This window comes from Emys orbicularis, chromosome 18, assembly GCF_028017835.1.
Source record: "Emys orbicularis isolate rEmyOrb1 chromosome 18, rEmyOrb1.hap1, whole genome shotgun sequence".
NCBI lineage: Eukaryota > Metazoa > Chordata > Testudines > Emydidae > Emys > Emys orbicularis.
Window position 1 is genome coordinate 2931381 of NC_088700.1, and position 21397 is coordinate 2952777.

At 38.0% G+C, this 21397-nt stretch overlaps 1 protein-coding gene across 2 annotated transcripts in view; it reads left to right on the plus strand.

Moving 5' to 3' along the window:
• The window catches only part of NR6A1 (nuclear receptor subfamily 6 group A member 1), a 183716-nt gene that overhangs the window by 17498 nt on the left and 144821 nt on the right, over positions 1-21397 (plus strand). Inside the window, exons 1-2 of one of the 2 annotated variants that reach the window (XM_065418817.1) lie at positions 13491-13566; positions 16804-16845. In XM_065418817.1, the coding sequence (XP_065274889.1) occupies positions 13491-13566; positions 16804-16845 (118 nt within the window). Of the gene's footprint in view, positions 1-13490; positions 13567-16803; positions 16846-21397 lie in introns of those variants that run through there. The other variant, XM_065418818.1, reaches the window with a different exon arrangement.

Sequence of the window (21397 nt, forward strand, 5' to 3'; positions counted from 1 at the left end):
GAACACTAGGAAGTCATTGGGCCTGTAAATATTTTGCAGAAGTTATTACTTCAGCATATTATTAAATCATGGATCTTACTGCTTTGTTACTTAATAAAACATGTGTAGTCTGAGGGTTAGAGCAATGGAAGCTGATATTTGATTTTTGTTCCTGGCTTTATCGTACTCCGTGATCTTGACTAAACCACTTAATCTCTGTGGCTCAGTTTTCCCAACTGTAGAATGGTGGTGGTCTTCCCCACCAGAGGTGTTGAAGCTCAATTTGTTTTTTATAAACTGACTTCCCTCTAAGCATGAAGTTCAAGCTCTGCGCCTCTATTTTCAGTGTGCTGAAGAGCTCTGCTGTCACTTCATTCTCCTGTTTCACTTCTTCCTACATATCTTCTATAATTGCTACTTTGGTTTTTTCCCACTTTACACCTTCTCTCAGATGCTACCTATACTGAGAACAGTTTCCCATTTCCATGGATCAAGTTTCTTCTTTTGTTTCCTACAAATTACTTCCCCCACTTCCTTTATGAAGTTCTAAATGCGTCTGAACTGTTTTGTGTATTCTGTTAGTGTAAACTCCCTTGGGTCGAAGACCCAACCTTTTCTACATGTTTGGTAAGGTGCTGTGTACATTTAAAATTCTATATCAAGTGATTTCAGTCATTGGATGGAAGGTTCTTTGTATGCAAAGTGTTATGCAATGCAGTGCATGGTGGATTTGTTACATGTACATCCTTTTTGTAAATCTTTTTTTTTTTTTGTTAAACAGTGCAAAAGACGCATTTAAATTTAAGTGATTTGGAATAGTATAGTATGCTTCTAAATCCCTCATCTCCATGTTACCTGGAGATAATATTTGTGCAGTTGAATCTTCATGAGGATTACCAGATGTTAGCAGTGTGGTGGCTACATGGGGCAGCCCATGGTTAATGAATATTAGTGACTTGTTCCTTGTACCTAACATTCTCTGGTGTTCTCCTTTACTCTTTAATAGTAATTGCCTCTTACTCACTATGTCATTGTGGCATTTGTTTTGTATTTCCCCCACCCCAAGGTGTGGTGTGTGTATATGGATTTAGTGCATCAGCTTTCTTGTCTATGGCTTTTTTAGTGTTTTGACTTCCGTAGCCAGTTTGTAGAATTTTAGGACAATTAATTTAGTTTTTTCTGGTCTTGCAGAAGTTCCTCCATCTAAGATTTTAATTAATGTGTATTAGAGCTGAATATTAACTTGCCAGTCAACCTAGTTTCCGTTTGCAACACATAATAGGGGTGTGCGCGTGTGTGTGTGTGTCTGGAGAGGGAGAGAGAGTATGAATATGTTGTCATGTGACTGAGATTGACTTTAAGGTGCAGAGCTACACTTTGCTGGGAGTCTTGAGTTAGGCTCATTGACTGATAGAAGATGTGATTATAAATTTTGATCTAATCCCTGGAATAATTTTCTAGCAATAGTTTCACTTGCTGATCATCTCCTGTAATTTGAAACTATCCCATCCCAATCTGCTCATCCTTTTTGTGTGTGTTTTTTAAGATGATGCTGTTTAAGATGGGTGGACTTAAATGTATCTATTTTTTCCTTCATTTTTATAAAAAAAGGCAATTCAAGGAAAAACGGGAATAAAAATTATTCAGAGATCAGGATTGTCTAAAAGAGATAAAAAACAAACCCATTTTTCATCCAAAGCTAGTTAATTCTAAATATCTTGTCTACTCTTCCACTGAGTCAGAATGCAGCCTGGGGTGTCAAGACAGTACACTTTGTCTATTACTGTCATGTATCCCTCAAGGTTATCTCCTAGTAATACTGATTCTTACTGTATAGAAAGGAAAGGTATGAGGTAGTATTTGATTCAGACTGCCTTAATCTTTCTAGTACAACGTCTCACTTTCTGTCCAGAAACTGTACCATGCCATCCCGCTTCCTTTTTCTTCTATTTTTTTAACTGGGACAATTTTTAACCTAATGTAATAGCCACTTTGAGTCCTTATGGGTCTTGTCACACAGAAGACAGCATGATGTTGAAATTATACAGTTAATTTTTTTCTTGCAAGTGGCCAATTTAAAAAAACAATATATTATATTGTAACTGTCTTATTTCTTGTTTTATATCGGTAAACTCACTAGAAAAAGGCTTCCAGGTAGGCTAACACACACATGGCAGATTAACTTTTGTACATACTTTACAAAAATCACAACACTTCAAAGTTAAATGATAAAAATCAGTGGTCAGGACAGAGTGTAAATTAAACAGTGATGTAAAGACATAGTGAAGAAACATACATTGTGCCTGAATCTTCTAATATGGAAGATGAGAAATGAAGATAGATACTTGGAATCTCTTTTACCTTAAGATTTAAAATTATTTCATGGACTGCAAGGAAAGCCCTTTTTAAAAAGAGAGTTGAATTGAGACTGCCTTCAGTGCTAATGTCCTTTGGGAGAAGCCTTTGCTTTAATGTTTTAGAAATGTAGGTGAGAAGAAAAAAGCCCCGATAAATACCTTTTGGCAAAAGTCTGTTTTTCTTTCCTTCTCTGGCTTAGAACCTGTGCAAGCCACATGGAGTTGTAAATTGCAAGAAATAACTTGTTAGCCCTCCACTGCTGAGCCTTGGCAATAGAAATGTCAGTCTCTTTTAATGAAGAGCACTGTGAAGCTCACAAGTTTGTACCTTCCAGTTGGCCCAATAAAATATATTACTTTACCCCCCCCCCCCCCATAGTCTCTTTTAATAGCTTTTTCTGAAGTGATTTTGTGTAGTTAAGATTTGTTGTTCCAGTTTACGTTTTATGTTTATTGGCCAAAATCCCTTTTTAGCAATCTCATTGATTTTGAGATTAGTTGGATGGTGAATTTTGAATGAACTAACATTCAGTCAAAAAACTGCATCAGAGATTCTTCTGAGAAGACAGTTCATGGTAATATGATAACATACGAAACCTACAAGTAAAGCAAAACTGTCACAGATATCCTGAAGCTTGCTTTGTAACAAATTCATTGAGGCTACGTAGCAGTAATGCCATCAGACAGGAGCTCATTCTTAAAATACTTACCTTGATGCAGCAAATTTTACATGTTGGTCTCTTCTGCATTACACTGTAGAGGGAAAACTGTTGTATACAGTCCTCAGCCTGAGTAGGTAAGTGATCAGCTTTCTGACTGCCCGGCTCTAGCTTAAGGAAGGAGCAGTCCATCTATATTACAGTGGGGTGTTCCGTTTAGAGTGCAAGAGCTATGTAACCACACTAAAGTGAGCAACATATGATGAGCCTGTATGGTGGGACAAGATGCATACTGTAGCACTGTGAAAAGGGTAAAGTAGTGAATTGGAGTTATGTGGGGTCTTCAGAGTGGGTCAGACTTTGTCTAACTTGCACATATTTTTGCTAAAAATTCATGTCTGTGTACTGATTCTGTAGTGTTACCTACAAAAGTTTCGCAAACAAAATTCATCTGCCAAAGTTATCACTCAGTGAAAGAGAGACTGTGTGTGTGGTGGTGGGGTTAAGCCACACAGAAAAATTGATTAAAACTGTATGCCAGCTACACTTCACTTCCTGTTTTGTTTACTCTTGTGTGGTGATTGTGAAAGTGCAGACTCTCACAGGAAACATGATTTGGAAACCAAGTTAGTTGTCAAATAAACATAACTTACAGGCTACAGCTGCTAAAGGATGAGTAGTATGTGAAAGCAGGAGACTTTGTTTGGGACACACTGGAAGAGGTACTAGTGAAAAACAAAGTGAAAGGAAAATTACATTAATGTTGATAGTAGATCAATGAAAGTATAAACTACTGGTTACTTATTTTAGGCAATTTTGATCTAAGTTGGAAAACTAAGGGCAAAGGCACCAGAATCTTGGCAGAGGGATAAGTTTTTGATTAATATTTGAATCAGTTTTTGAAGACATTGAGTTGTAAAATGAGTGGGTTTTTTTAAAGGCATGATTACTTGACTGTAAAGAACATTATGTATTTTGAGAGAACATTACAGGAAGCTCTTATTTGTCACAACTGAAGGCTAACTCAATCTAATGATGACACTTAATGTCAATATCAACCATTTCACTGCTGATCATTTTAGCAGAATCCTCAGACTAATATGCTTATCCACTGTTGGATGTAGCTATAAATAGATACCAACCAACATCGCTTCCATCTTGCTCAAATTGAGCCAACTGCTTTCCATCCCTGTCCAACTCATACATGCTTCTGCATTAGATCAGAAGTGTCAGTGCTGGGTGTCAGTGGCCTGCTGATAGGGTCTTACCTTCCTTAATGGACTCATGTTTAACAAAAGGTGATGGGAAATTGGAATGGAACCATTGATTCACTTCATGTAGACTGCTGAACAGCCATCGGTTGCTGCTGACCTAAGGCTGGGATGGAGGCAGCCTATTTTGAGAGAAATGGCCCCATTTCCAATTCCTCGAAGCATTCAGTCCCTTGGCTAAAAGCATGTTAAACGTGTTAAACTTGAATCAAATCTTGTTGAGAAGGAACTTCTTGCTGTTCCCGGTTTTACAAAAAGGGGTAGATGCAGAGTGTGTTTAATGTTACCAGTGAGATTTGAGTGCAGAATAACAGATGGAGGACCAGCAGTAATGGAAAGGGCAAGACCACCTGGTAAAAGGGATCTAGGCCATGGAATAGAAAAACCCTTTAATTCTGTTTATGTAGGTTACTTAGGCCTATCCACACAAACAGTTGTACCAGTTTGACTAATGTTGTAGCTTTTTATACTAATGTTGTTAAAAGGAACAACTGTGTATACTGGATTAGTTGACTGGTATACTGGATTAGTTTGCCCTGGTAAACTTACAGACACAAGACAAATCCAATAAGACTCATGTTAATGAGAGTTCACACACACAAATTATACCTGTTGAGTTACTCACTTTTGTTAACTGGTGCAACTTCTGTGTGTAAACAAGCTCTTAAATTGTCATCTCTCTGGGCAAGGGTAAGAACCATCTTTTTGTCACATGTATGTACGGTGCCTAGCACAATGAGGCCCTGGTCCATGCTTGAAGACCCTATGTGCAACTGCAGTACACATAATGAAGTATTTTGAATGAGCCTATCACTATAGTTGGTATCTAATGAAAGCATAGTAGTGGAGGGAATATAAATTCCATAACATACTGTAACAGAACCAGCTTCCTACCAAAAGCACTGAGCCAAGTGACAATGGAAGGCTTGAACAGACAGTGGGGCAGAATATGCCCTTTGTGTTGCATTCAGCACTACTTGTGGAGACAGGTGAGTATGAGGAGGGCACAAAAGGATAATTGCTATTGTGTCATGATGTCAGGTCACATTTTGACAGTTCTTTGCTGCCAGAAGCAGTCTACATTTAAATTTTGTATTCTGCAAAATCTGAATTTGTCATGGGGTGCCAGGTTTAGCCCATAGGCCATGAGTTGGATAGCACCTTTACTTTAAAATTTAAAGGAAATAAATATCACTTCCTGTCCACAATAAGGAGACTTGTTTGTCTCAAAAACAGTCATATTTTTCAGGATTCTGTTAGTGTTGAGGATCCAGATCAGAACAGTATCTTGGATATGAAGGCAAACAAATATGTTCTTTTTTAAAAAAAAGTTTCTTTTCTTCTCAACTAGCAGGCAGTCATAAGTTTAAACCAAAGCCTAGACTTAATGGTACTGTAACATACTAAATGTAAATCTCTAATGTTAGTATTGAGCACCTTACTACACAGTAGACACCCTATAATTGACTCAAAATAATAACAGCCTGTAATATTATCCATCTAATAAGTATAGAAACATTAAATATCCAGCAAGCACATCCTCACTTGACAGCTGTCCTTCAAAGTAGGTGGTGCTAATGTACATTTTTTTCCATGTCACTTTCTAAAAATGGTCAAATTACCCCTCATAATCTAACCCCTCATCAGGCTTGCGTCTGATGAAGTGGGCATTCACCCACGAAAGCTTATGCTCCAATATTTCTGTTAGTCTTAAAGGTGCCACAGGACCCTCTGTTGCTCCTCCCTCATAATCTATAACTATTCCCAGATAAAAACTACATTAAATAGTAGTTAAAGTTGAGTATAGATCAATAAATTAAGGATAAAAACATTGTATGAATGTTTTAGGTCTTAAAAACAAGCCTTACAAACACAAGATATTCAGATTTAAGATTAAACTTAAAGACAAACCTAGTCAAAGTATGGAAACACAGTTAAGGGACCTCAACAACATTAAACTTCACTCTGTAGTGATGCCATGCAATAACTTGTACAACTGTAATTAGTGCACAAATGTTTAACCCCATCTTAGATTAAAATAACTTTGAGGAGTCCAGTGGCGACTAAAAGATTTATTTGGGCATAAGCTTTCATGGGCAAAAAACCCACTTCATATGCATGGAGTGAAAATTACAGATACAGGCATAAATATATATTTTCATTCCCCCCGCCCCCCAGTGGTATCATATGACTGCATCTTCCCTAAGTGGGTTTTGGCTTCACCCTTATTGCGAGTAATAAAAAGTGGTGGCTTGTTTGAAAGAGGGAATCCTGCATTTGTAGCATCAATCCTATTGAAAACAAGAGAAAATGGCAGCCATTTTGAAAGAAGGCAGTTGCTTATGAAGAAAATTTAATTTATGAAGACTAGCAACCAAAGATGACCATTGATCCTTAAAAACAAAAAAGTCTCCACTTCAAATATAGCCAATGCATGATATTTTGGTGAGTTTTATATATAATGAAAGTTTTACTTGTAAATTCCCAGAAAATTCATTTTGTATTCTAAGAGCTGTAATTTTGGGGCGGCTACTCTGTAGTCTTCATACATAAAGTGGTTGAATCCCGTCTTAGAGGTAAAATGAGATTTGCACCTAACTATTGAACTGTAACCAGTGCTCCCATGAAAACTTGCTGTCCCACTTGTAAGCTTTAAATTAGACTGTTTCCTTGCTAAACACTTTCTTCCATGCATAGTTGCTATAGGATTGCTCCTAGGTTGCCCCGCTGAAACAAGGATCTAAGGAGTTCAGGTTTTGTACTTAAGCTTTAACATCCTCCTGCCTTAATGTAGCAGTTTTCAGATGAGCTTTGTTTTAAGAAATCCAGCAAGGTTGTTTCTTCTTTGGTTCCCAGCACTTATTAAAATGCTCTAAATCATGTGTCCAGTGTGCTGAATCATGTTGATGCTGCATATTCCTACCCGTACGGCATTTCTGTTAAAATAATTGTAAGTGCATCATAAACCTTCCTGTGGCTCTTGATTAGATTATATCGTAAAAGTTAGATTGTCTTCCTGCTCGAGCAATTTCTGAAAGAGATGTTATCTTGAATGTAAAGTCAGTTTGGGTTTTTTTTTTTTAATCCTTGATTCATTTTTTAGTCACAGTAACAGATCAAATTAGTATTCTATTGTATTATATTCACTACTGTTAAGGGACAATGGAAATATGTATTGATGCAACACACAATGTGGATGGTTATTTAAAGAGGAATATTTCCACCAACATTTTCTATGTGAAAGGCTTATCAGACTAATTTTAGATTTCAGTTTATATTGCATTTACTGTTTTTGATAGTTCTTAAAAGTAGAGTACCTCCAACAATTAATTAGAATAAACAGCAAGGAAAAAAATCTGGCAAGCTTTTGAACAGTGGCTCTCAAACTTTTTTACTGGTGACCCCTTTCACATAGCAAGCCTGAGTGTGACCCCCCCCTTATAAATTAAAAACACTTTTTAATATATTTAACACCATTATAAATGCTGGACCAAAGCAGGGTTTGGGGTAGAGGTTGACAGCTCACAATCCCCCCGTAATAACCTTGCGACCCCCTGAGGGATCCCGACCCCCAGTTTGAGAACCCCTGCTTTTGAATAACCTAAATGGCTTGATTTTAAAACTGATTGTGTAGTCAGTTATGAGATGTTACCATCCAGCATCGATAACTTTCTAAATGAAAATGTTTTTATCTTCAGGGACAGAGCCCAAGTGTGTGCATACATTCCAAAAGATGGCAAATTTTAAAACTCTCACTTGGGAGTTGGCACTTTTTTCTATAGCTTCTTTATGGGATATACTGAATAGTAAAGAGCAACAGTTGCTCCTTGGAGTTTTAGCTCTTCATAATAAATATTTTAAATGAATAAGAATGAGTGTTTTGCTACAAAGTTACTATACTGACTTTTACTAGGTAGTACGTCTGACTAACAATGTTTTTACGTATGTCATATCTTTCTACACAAAGGCATATAGATGGTATTTTGGACTATAGATGCTAAGAACTTTTGCATACTCACAGGAGTGCTGCCAGCTTTTTTGCCGCCCTAGGCGGCAGAAGGTCCCGCCCCTGAAATGCTGCCCCCGACAGGCGGCGGAAGTTCCTGCCCCCGAAATACTGCCAACGACTGGGGTGGCCGAAGATCCGGCCGCCGCGGTCACCGCCCCCCAAATGTTAGTGCCCTAGGCAACCGTTTAGGTTGCCTAATGGGTTGCGCCGGCCCTGCATACTCAGTACTATGGAATAAGGCTTGAAAGGAATATATTAAACCTGTTGGTTTTGCAAAATAATGCTGATTTATCTGTTCTTAAAGGGCCACTCTTCTCTTCAAAAGGGTTGTAGTTGTCCTCTCCTTTATATAGAACTGTGGCCTTTGCAACATTACATATTAACCTGTTTTCCCACTCGCCATCATGGGATTGGTCAGAGGACAGTCTAGAACTTGATGGGCTGTTTCTCCACACACTATATTTTGTTCTCTGTCCAATTCTAGAGCCTGCCCTTAGATTATTTGAGGAATAAAATTACAGTAAATGAAGTGAATGAAACAAGTTGTGCAATGTGAGCCTAGTGCTTGAATTGATGGACTTGAGGGCCAGATATGGCTGACTTGCTCTGCTAAAGAGGAGAATTGTGTTGGATAAATATTTTGACGAGGTGGGGGAATAGACTGACAGAATGGAAGGAGTGTTCCTTTGTGAAATGTTTACAAAGTAAAGTTCATATAAAAACTATAAGCTATAACTTAAGTAAATTATAACACCGGCTAATCCATCTGCATTTCATTTTGAATCAGTTATGACTCAAGTTGTCTCATAGCCAAGAGTCATTTAAATAAAGGCATGTATGTTTCAAAAGACTGTCTTTATTCTTGTGTCTCTTCATACTTTCTAATTTTTCCATTAAGGCTCATTCTTTGACATTGCCCACCTCTTTCATAGCACAAAGTTAGTTTTTCCTTACTCCGGCTAATAAATGAGAAATCACAGCAGGATTAAGGTTATGTGGTGGGTTTTTTTTGGTAAGTGAAGAAAGATGTCTTAGGTTTGGACACAATTTGTGGTCAGAGCAGTCCCTCAGAGGAGGGGTAGTTGGGCCTATGCTCAGATGACAAGCCTTGGAACTACATTGTTGGTCAAGCGGAACACAGGCCATCTGTGAAATGTGACAGTGATGAAGAGTGAAGGAGTGAGTGGTTCAGTGGGAAGAAAGTCTTCTCATTTTGTTCTTATAGAGTGATTAATCTGACTCCTTTTAAGGAACAAATTAGGAGAGGAAATTGCATGTGAGCGTGTGATTCCATCCTTGAACTGTAAGGGAAAAGGCTCCAAAGCGTTTGAGTTGATTATCAGGAAAAAAAATCAGAACAAATGTGGACTGTGGAATAACCCTCTCCCTCTCCTCCTACAATGTTGATTGCAGAGAATAAACACAAAGACAGGATTACCCATTGTTGTTCCATAGCATTTTCCAAGATAAAGTAAACAAAATGATTGAAAGATAAACCACTGCTTGAAACTGACTAAGCTCTCTTGGAATTATCCACCACTTTTGGGTTAGGAAGCCAATTTTGGCTTTTCAGATACGACAAAAATGTATGGACTTGATCCAAAGTCCGTTGACTTCAATGGGAGTGTTTCCACTGACTGTAATTGGCTAAGCTAAGAGTGCTTCATTACTAACCAGAAGTATAATATTTGAAAATGTATTCTGGGTATAAGTAGCAGTTAATGAACATGCCTATGTCCATTTACTTCAATTGCTGGCTGGTTCGAAGCCTGAAAGATTGACCTTTAGGTCAGTTTTCAAATGAACGATACAGCTTCATAAAGAGGAAATATCTTAATGGTAGTACTGAGTGATGACTTAATAAGGGTTTCCGCACCGTATGTGGGCAGGAAGTGGGGGGTGGAGGGGAAATCAAAGCAGCAGCAATACCAGTTCAAGATATTTCCATTAGTAAGAATTTAAATAAATAAACAAATAAAACTTACAGGGAAGGATTTATTGTTTTAGAAATGACAGCATTAGTAGTTACTTTAAATTCTTGCCACATGAACAATAAGAGATATATTTAATATTTAAAAATAGAACCTTAAGTATTTGAGATCCAGTAAACACTGGGATCTCAATATTTGAAAGATTCCTTAAATTTAAAATCATGTCTGTGTTCCATGGTGGAGTATAAAATTATATGAAGTTTCTGCGTGAGATTTCTTTTCCAATTGTCAAGACCATCATTGCTCTGGGCTTAATTATTAATGGGAGGGTTTGTTCTGTGTACCTAGGGAAAGGATTTTGCATTTCAGATTTTGGAGTCTTGTTCCTACTTTTTTGTTTTGTTTTTTGTTTTTAATGGGAGGGAAGATTGTCTTGCGCTTACAGTGCATGAGTGGGAACCAGAAGATGTGGGCTCTGTTTCAAGTTCTGTCAGACTGGCTATGTGACCATAGAGGAGTTTCCATGCCTAAGTTTCTCTTAAAATGGGGATAATTTACCCTCCTGTGGTGTTTGAGGCTTAATTCGTTAATGTGATAAAGTGCTTTGAGATCATGTAGTGGAAGTTTCTATATTCAGTAAATGTAAAATATTTCATAGATGACCCTATATTTCACCCGTAGATCCTCACTCCTTTTTCAGGTGAGGAGCGATGCTGTCTGAGAAGTCTTCTCTAATGTACATTCGGGGTGTTGAGCTACAGACTGGCTTCTATTTACCAGCAGAGGCAAATTTGCTGTGGATGACATTTACTTCTGATATGAACATATTATATACCTTGTGATTTCCAGGATAAATAAAAGCTGAAACATAACTGGATCTTTTAAAAAAAACAAACAAACAAAAAAACAACAACAAAAAAAAACACAAAATAACTTTAAGCATGTTTGGTTGCTGCCCTAGTACTACTTGCCAGGTTTTTATAATCTTTAAAACAAAACAACAAAAATCTCCCCTGGGATTATTTCATATGTATGATTAAGTTATTCTGTTTCTGACTTGAAAGCCTTTAGGGTGAAAGGTTAAAGATGTGGTATGTCTTTGTTGCCATACAATGCATTTCCTTAGCTTGAAACAAGGAGATGGGTACAGTGCTGTAGGCATTAATGACTAACCAGGAAATTGGAAGGATTAGTGTGCATACATTTATTTCTAATAACCCAATTAACCCAGAGAGCATCTCGCATTCAAAATGGATGCAGCTGAAGTATAAATTCATTTGATAAAAAACAAATAGAATTACAGGGTTTTCAGTTCATACTTCAACATCTGTTTGTTCTATATTGAGGCACTGCATGTAAAAACTAAGTATGTAACCGTTCAGGGTGGCTACGTGAGGGTTAACCCATTGTTACTTCGAGGGGAGCCCATTGATAAGGTATGAGAACAGCAGGAGGAGAGAAACTGATCCCATTGTCTTGTTTCTCTGCTAATGAGTTTCCAAAGCTCTGGGCTCCTCTTCCACAGCAATCTGTCTGTTTGAAGTAATAGTGAGTAGTGGCTCTTATCAATTCTGGGTAAAGTTCTTTCCTTGTCTTCGAATGAAAATTTGTCACTAGATCTGTAAGAATCTCTCTAATTTCTCCTTGCTACAGAGTAGCTTGTGCTATTACACAGGGTAATAGTACTGTACCTGGTGCTGAGGGGTGTAACAGGCAACTGTCTAAGATAGAGGGCACTGAGCATCAGGGAGACTATCAAAAGGGGCTTTTTCTTGGAGAACAAATACTTTTATCCTTTTTATTTTTATTTTTTAAATTCTGGGTAGGTCACATGATAATTGCAGAACATAACTGCTCCGTTCCTCAGATGGGAGCAAGGGAATCTGTAATGCCCACCAGGTGCAAGCTGTGCAGCTTGCAGTGTGTCAGGGTATGATTCAGGGAGCTAAGTAGTATTACTGAATCCCATTATAACTTATTAGGCCTGGTTACTTGAGAGTTCCTCCATTTGTGCTTAGTAGTTAGTTGCTTGGCTCAGTCAGGGTATTTCTGCATTCCAGGTGGGAGCAAGCCTTGCAGCGCAGGTAGACAGAGGTGCACTAGCAGGGCTTGAGCTAGTGTGCTAAAAATAGCAGTGTCAACGTGGCTCGGGTAGCAGCTTGGGCTCTCAAGCTCACTGACTAACCCTCTGGGCCTGAGCTTTGATGGCTAAACCTGACTCTTGGCCAGAGTCTCAACATCCACACTACTATTTTTAGCACACTAGCTTGAGCCCTGCTAGAGTCTAACTGGGCAGGGGGTTGCTCCCATCTGCATAGTAGACTTACCCTCAGTTCTCTATGGTATCTCCATGTTCAGTAAGGGCTGAATTGGGGTCAAGACTCCTTCCATACAGAGACCTGGAGGTGCACCAGAGTTGTTTGTTTAGCACATGCTGGAAGTCATTTTTATTTTAGCCAGATTACTTCTGACCACTTTATCTAGGGGGAGGAGGGAAGATTTTTTTTGTTTAGTTTACATCTTATTCTTTTTTCTGATTCTTGGTATCAGTGGGAGATTGACCATTTCAGTTGATGGGTGGCTCTGCTGGATTAGTTGGAAATTGTCTGTGTATTTAGACTGGTTGGCTCTTTTCTAGATTTTTAATCAGAGGTAGCATAGTTGTGCTGCATTTAGATGCTTTGCAAATGAGCATCTTACATTCAAAGCTTCCAGCAATTAAATCTGTATCCCTGAATGATAAGATACTTTTTTTTTTTCTCTTACTGTATGCCCAGGTAGTATGCCAGTCTCAATTGCCCACCATGAACAATACAAATAAATATTCCCTGCCTCTTGTTAAACTGCGTCCTTGTCTTTTTGAGGACACTGCCATTCTGTAATACCTCTTGTTTCAAGCTATTAATAGGACTTAGTTTCTCAGGATGCTTGGGCCATCTCCCCACACACACACACACACACACACACACACACACACACACACACTTACCCTTCTAGGTTTAATGACAATCCATTTTTATGTGGACCTTTGTCCAAGAGTGTCCTCTGATTCTGGCTATTCACAGACTTCCCTTTATAAGCATATGTTCTTGTTCACTGGTGTGTAACGGTTGAATGGTAGCTGCTGTTTGGCGTGTGCTGGGTCAGAAGTGCCCCAGATGTCAGGGTGGAGTTGGGGGAGATGGTTGGAGCATCAGTGCTGAACTCAATGAATAATGGTTAAATTGAATTTGCCAGGATATAAAGGTGCAGGAGCTCCCAAGGCAGACTTAGAGAATTATAGTATGCTCAGTGCAGAACTAATAGGGCCCCTTTTAACCTTTGTAGTTCACTGGATTCTGTGGATCTCTTTCACAAGAAGTAAGTGACAGTATGTTGTGTAGGCATGTTCTTTCTGTAAGTGTTGATGGAAAAATGTATTGTAAACGTGGAGTTTATATTATGATTTTTCTTTAGTCATACGTTTCAGCTGATTACCCAGAGTAAGTGGATGCTTTTTGAAATGAACTGTATCCATGTCATACTATACCTGGGTACAAAAGTGGGTCTATTCTCACTGGTGCACTTAATCCTCTTTCACATTTGTGGGAGCTAGGCTAGTATCCAGAGCATATAACCCTCCTGAACTGCCTTTCGTCTGCTGTGATGTATCAGTCAAGCTATAATATACAAGAATTGACCTTTTAGTCTTTGTTTCTCTAAAAACATGTTTAAAAGTCAGCATTTCTATATGTATTCAACCATCTTCCTGTCTTCCTTATAGGTAATTCAGCTACAGTGAGATGAATTATGGAAAGATTTACTTTAGCAACACTTGATGTTACAATCACTTCAGTATTATAAAATTTAACCTTTTTTTAAAAAAAAACCAAACTTGAAAACTAAGTTAGAAAAAACATCTTTTTAAACTTGTTGTCTGTATTTGATAAAGAAATCACAGAGGAAAAACATAGATCACTATGCTATTTTTTAAATAAAGTCACAGTTCCGAATAGAACTGCATTTATAATAATAGATTTTTCTCTATTTGGAGCAGCAGTGTATGCTAAATTTACTATGAAATTCTTTCCCCAAGTTTTTAAAAGTGGCCGTTTAAAAAAAAAAAAAAAAAAGTATTTGGAAATTTAGATTAAACTAGTGTGAGGAAAAATGATTAACAGGTACAACTGGAAAAATTACTTCTGCTTTGAATGATTTCAAGTGTTTTGTTATCAAAAGACTGTTTTAGAATGGTGTCACCATATCTAAAAGAAAAGCTAATGACAGAGATGGCATCCTACAAACATGAGATAATAGCAGAAGGCAGATGTGGATGGAATGAGCCACAAAGACAAAGTGCTTTTGGAATTGCACACGGCAGGAGCTAATACCATTTGTAAACATGGTGGAGAGTAGGCAGAGAGGTAGGTGGTGACAACAATTGGATTTCCCTTGACACTTCTCCTTGTCTATCACACAATCCCCATACCAGGGTAGCTGAACTCTTAATGTAAGCTTCCCCCTTTAACAATAGAAGCCTGAAAGACTTGTGTTGGGAAGACCAACAATAAAGTAGGAAGGGTTCCAGTAATATTGGAAAGCTGTAGAAGAGCGTGTATATAAGGCTTGCCTCAGAGAGTCCATTTAACAGGTAATGGTGTCACTGATTTGCAATAAACTAGTTAGGTGGCTGTGTTGATACTGGGAACGTTTTAGCACCATTGAGATATTTTGGTTGCAGAATATTGAATTTTTATCCCAAATTGTTGTGTTTTTCAGCGGAGCATGGCTTTTAGCACATTCTGACTGGCTTGGTTGAAACTTTGTAAAGTACTAGCATTTTTGAAAAAGCAAACAATATTAATATCTAAAGGCTACTATGAAAGAACTAGGTCTAGCTAGATGTTATAGTGGAGACTAAATTGTGTCCCATCTTATTGTAAGCTTTTCATTGTGGTGTACGTGCCTTGTTCTATTTAAAGAATAACTATCCAGGGAAATAAATAGGAGATTTTGGATAGGAGATTAAAAGATGGATTATGGAAATTGTATGAGAAATCCTTACGACTTCCCACATGATTTAAACAAGACTTAGCAGCACTGCTCTTATTCTTTTTGACATGTTGCTTGAGGACATTAGTGTTAGTTTTAGGGCATGATGAGTTAGGAGGAGGCTAAAATGAGATCTACAAAAAATAGCCTGCATTACATTATTTAGTCATCTATGGAGAAAATTCACAAAGAGAAAACATTTTTGTAATCATGTAGAGTTCTACTCTTCAAAACTCCTTCTTTCCCTCCCCCGTCCCAATTAATATGTTCATTGACTGACTGGGAGTGGAGATAAATAATAACTTGAACTTGTAAATTATTCCCCATCTGCCTCTCAGGATGTGGCAATTTAATCAAAGAAGAAATTTCATGGGAAGAAGTATCTTAAGTAGGTGGAAATGTTTTGGATTCCATACTTGGCACTATATATATGGTCTGATAAGTGTCTGTATCAATACAATATTTCAATGCAGTAGCATCCATCTCGCTCCTTATCTTTCTGGAAAATAATTGAGAAGGGTTGCGTAATCCCTGATGTGTACTCTTGGGGGACTACAGACATGCAGGCTTTAACGGGTCTGTGTTCAGATACATAACAGCAGTTCTAACAAGATGTGTAGTTCTGCTATGTGCCAGACACACAATCTGAGTTTATTGTAACAGCACATTCCCAGTGGCTGTCACTGGACTATGACTATGGGGACAGATTAAATTGTCACATACTCACTTGAATCAGCAGAGGAAACTTTGTGGCCCCCCTCGGTTACCTTGCAAATTTGCACGGATGCATCATATCATATACAGCTCTACCTCGATATAATGCTGTCCTCGGGAGCCAAAAAAATCTTATCGCGTTATAGGTGAAACCGCGTTATATCGAACTTGCTTTGATCCACCGGAGCGTACAGCCCCGCCCCCCCGGAGCACTGCTTTACCGCTTTATATCTGAATTCCTGTTATATCTGGTCGTGTTATATCGAGGTAGAGGGGTGTGTGTGTGTGTATATGTGTGTATATGTGTGTGTGTGTGTATATGTATATGTGTATGTATATGTGTGTGTGTGTGTATATGTATATGTGTATGTATATGTGTGTGTGTGTGTATATGTATATGTGTATGTATATGTGTATGTGTATATATATATATATAATATATATATACACATACACATATATATATATATATATTATTCCCAAGAAATAGTATTTCACTGTGTTTAATATGAAGAATGTTTGTGTCTAAATGGGTAACTGATATGTAGCCTAAATATGGTGTAATATGTCCTCTAAGCATCACTATTTGATACTTTGGTGTGATTCAGCAGCCGGATATTCATGTATAAAGTTGAGTTACAGCAGCATTGTCTATCTGGAGTCTAGAAGGTGTAATACTTCTGCAACTATTACTTAATTCTGGTTTAATGTTGTATATGCATAATGGTTTAAACTGTTAAAAGCGGAGGTGAATTGCTCAGCCTTTTCACGGTGGCAGTAAGTAAAATGTATCCGTTTTAAAAGACAAAAACAAAACATTCAGTGCTGATACTTACTTTTTTCCCCTTGTAGGATTTTGTCGAGAGTCTTCCACAGAACATGATCCACCTCCTAGTAAGTACTAGATGTAAATGTTCTTGTTCCCTTCCAGAAAAGGATTAGTGCAGGAGCAGTATTCTAGTAGGTATCGATGGGATGCAGATTATATTACAAGTCTTAAACTTCATGAAATGTCTGCTAACTCTCCTTTGGCCGTAGATGCCTTTTGCTTGATTATTTTGGAATCAGGAGAGGAAGGTCTTCCAGAGCTCCTTGCATGGCTAATGGCTTCCCCTCCCTCTGGTTGATGATGTCTCCTACCACAGCTTATCAGTGCCATTCCATACAGTGGCTTTAGGGTGCTGTTGAATCAGTGGGGCATTTGATCCCCACAGAGATGGAGTGTGCTAGCTCCATTAATACCCCTACGGGCTGCATATGCTCTTGCTTTATTATGCTTAGTCTTGCTCTCATGTCATAGAATTGTAGGACTGGAAGGGACTTCGAGGTCTTCTAGCCTAGTCCCCTGCCCTCAAGACAGGTGGGAATGCTGGGCTTACTTGTGATCTGAACTACTTGTATGTTCTGCATGGCATCATGTTGTACTATTACTAGATTACCAAAGAGGGCTTAACTTGGATTTGCACACATTTCTTGAATAGCTAACTATGGCTGATTGATACCCTAATGTTGGCTTATGCTCTTTGTGAAAATCCTATTTAGTGCAGTGATAGTAGGTCTTTTACAAACAAAGAGTATTTTGTAATGGCTGCAAAGCTAATTGCTTTCCAAGATGTTATGGTATTTTCCCAAATCTTTTAAAGCCTGTGTTCCCAATATAGGGTGTTGAAACTACCCTCCCTTTCAATATAGTTAGAAGGGAGTGGCTGGAAGTTAAAGCCACACAAATTCAGTTTAGAAACAAGGCACAATTTAACAGTGAGGTTGATTAACCATTGGAACAAACAATAAAGGGAAGCAGTGGTTTCTCCATTTCTTGATGTCTTCAGATCAAGACTGGGTGCCTTACAGGAAGATACGCTGTAGCCAAACACAAGTTATTGGGCTCAATACAAGGGTAACTAGGTGAAATTTAATAGCCTGTGACCTATAGGAGGTAAGACCAGATCTAATGGTCCTTTTTTGCCTTAAATTCTATGAGTGCATGAAGAGACTGAATCCTACATCTATATTTCCTGGTATGTGACACTTCACTATATTTGAGTCCACATGTTCATGATCAATGGATACAAAAATCACTGTTGAACCATTTCCTTGCCATGAAATATTTAAGTAACTGACTTCTACAGGAAGTCATCTGGTAAGACTTGCTATTAAGATAAGATAATAGTAGTAATCACTTAGTGGGCCATGAATACAAATATTGCTGAGAAATCTGGGGAAGTGCTTTACATTTCTGTATATTACCTGCCATCTGCAACATCATTAGTATGGCCTCCAATTTACAGAGGAAGAAAATTAGTGGGTGTTTATGCTAAAATGATCAGCAGTGAAATATTTAACTGTTTAGATTTGAATTATCCTAATAGGGTTTCAGAGAGCTCACTCCATATAGCTGAATGCCCAGGGCACATCTCAGAGTGACTATTTCGCATTGTCTGTGGTGATAAATGACTGAATTTGCATTGATTTACACTGAGGACACAGTTGAAAGTTCTTGTGGCAACCATAATGGCTAGTGGCTTAATTTTTTTAATGAAAGCTTTGATTCTAGAAAAACAAATGTAGCATATTCTGCAGAATTGTGGACTACACAAGTCCCTAATTAGAGGGCACTTAGATATAGTATTACTAATTTAAGTCAAACCCATAGCAGCTCTGTTTTTGCTTTGTTATTTCAAGTGATGACCAAGTCAAAACACAGAGCATTTGCACGTGTGGGCCAAACTTTCAAAAGAGCTCACTTCCCAACTACTCCTACTTAGGCGGTGCAGTGGTCACAACGTCAAAAGTGCTAAGGACCCAAAATGTTCAGTGAGGTACTGCACACTTCAGAAAGTCTGGGCCATAGCTTCTGTACTAAGCTCCAGTGAAACCAGTAGCCCTGTAGCTTTTATCTCATTTGCATTCCAATGCAATACATAATTTCAAGAACAAAGTGTAGATATGTACTTCTACACCCATTATGGGGTGTGTGTCAAACCTGTTATGGATCTGTTTCCTTTCCATTATGTTCATAAATGGGAAGTAAGCCTGGCTCTGAGATATCCCGTATTAGTGGAAGGTAATGCAAAAAGCTTATCGTAGTGAAAAATAACCCAAATTATCACTTGTCTTTATATTTATCAGGCGAGACTAGATATCCCACCATGATGTAGGCCAGGGTATGTGTGTGCGCGTCAACTTCAGCTCTTAAGATATCCTTGGGCTGCTACACTGTTGCATATTTCCACTTTAGCAGTGTGTATGGTTGGAATGTTTCTATTTAAACATTTGTTTACATTCTATATTCCAGAAGGGTTGGCATCTTAACTGCCTTCCTGCTGCTATCAATACTTAGGATTCCTGCATTGATTCCTGGTGTGTGGGAGTCTCTTTGCCAAACCACAGATACATAATACAGATGTAGGTGTGAGATCCTTGTAAATTTTCAACATTCTGGGCCTCCCTTTGTGAGAGGGGGACAGTGTAACTGGCATGCTGTTTTGCCTGCTGATGTAGAAATACCCAACATCTGCTCAGAGTGCTGTGTCCTAACTACCATAGCCTCTCTACACTTAGAAAGATGATGACCTTATGTAGCATTACTAAAGACACTCTCAGAGCTGAGATCTTCAAAGTCCAATGCTATGTCACAGGTTCAGGCTAAGTTCATTTCTATGAGTAGCCTCCATATATCCCTTTGATTAGCATAAGCAGGGACAAGGGCAATCAAAGGTCAAGAGAAGTTCAAAATAGCATAACCTTTTCTTGTGTTACCAGTTGGCCCTAATCCTGCAATGCTCACCAAGCTTTTCTTCATCAACATGTTTACTATACAGCTGTAAAACTTGAAGAACAAGGCCTGGCCTAATACAAGGGAAGCTGGAAATCTAGCAGTTTAAGAATAGATGGTATTGCTGCTTAAAACAGGAGAAATAATTGATTTATGTTATGGTACCCAATTAGGCTGTAAAGTGAGAAACGCTTAAAGCAACCCTGTGGCTTAAAGGCAGCTCTTTGCTCTGATTTCTGTTCAGCAAATAGGAGGTACCGTAATAAAGGTCATCAGCTCCATGAGCTAAATTATTAATTCCTTTTATGCCACTTGGGCTTGTAAACAGTATATAATACAAGAAAACAATTGGCACTGTTCGCTTATTGGCCAGAGAAAAGGTCATAGGGTAAGTAGTTGGATTGGCAACAGCTGCTCTTCATAATCAAGGAGCTATTTTGTCCTTTTTGTCATCTTTTAGAGCAACTTCAACTGTCTATAAATCCATATCTTCTCCACCTCATCCCGTCTTAGCTAAGCCATTTTTTTTAGAAGTTAAGCATGTTGCATGTAATGAATTACAGGAGTACAGAGGGGGAGGAAGAACGAGCAATCTTGTATATTTAGGAGCTTTGTGTTGAAAATGGAGTTTTGTGGGTTTTTTTTGTTAACTTAGTATAAATGATACATGCTTAAAATCCAACACTTCTTGAGAAAGTGGAGTATAATTTGTGCTTGTATACAGGAGAGCATAATGAAACATTATTGAAATTGAAACTTTAAAGTGCATAATTTATTATGATTTAAAAGCAATATCAGAAATTTGTTTTGCTCTGAACATCACTATGCTAATTGTACAAGAATAGAAAATTTGCTCTAAATGTTAAACATTTTAATTTTTGATATGTTATACAGAAAACCTGCAGATTTTCTGTGTATATAAGTTTGGCATGTAGTCCAATTGCTGAGCAGGACTAATTTTGTTGTACTACTATGTGTAAAGTATTTTCAGCAATAATGTGATTGCTGTACATCCTTAAACTTGTTAGATGGAACAAGAGTGCACACAGTACCTTAGCCTCCGTGTTCAAGGAAATCTACTACGAACCATAATTATCATTGTAACAAACTATTTAATGTTATATTTGAAGGTTAGGAGAGCAATATCATTGTGGCATTAAACTGAATAACCCATAAGACTCGTGGACTTGAAAATCTAAAACAAAGATCCTTAAAGAAATGCATACCTCTCACTGCATTTGTCTTGTAAGAGGGGTAGTTTTAATTTAATCAAGTAAGCTTGCATATTGTAGAATGAAACTCGATAAATTATTACAGATGTTTGCAGGTATAGCTTACTGCTTTAAGTGATTTAGTTATTCAGATGTCATTTCCCTTGTGTTGCTGATCACTTCTAACTGAGACTGTTCTCTGCCATCTGACTTAGTCAGAAGGCAGCTGCCCCTCCTCCTGCAAACAGCAGCAGGTAACTTACAGATGGCCATCTGTTGACCCATTTCTTTAGCCTTTTTGAAAGCTAAAGGAGTTGTCCCCGTGCCAATTTAAATATTAGTGTGCACTTAACCCTCCAACATCTTAGCAAATTGTCACTTTTACACTTGTGCTTAGTTTTCATGTTACAATTCAGCAGTATATGAAGATACACAAACAACTGTAACAGGAGATGGTCTT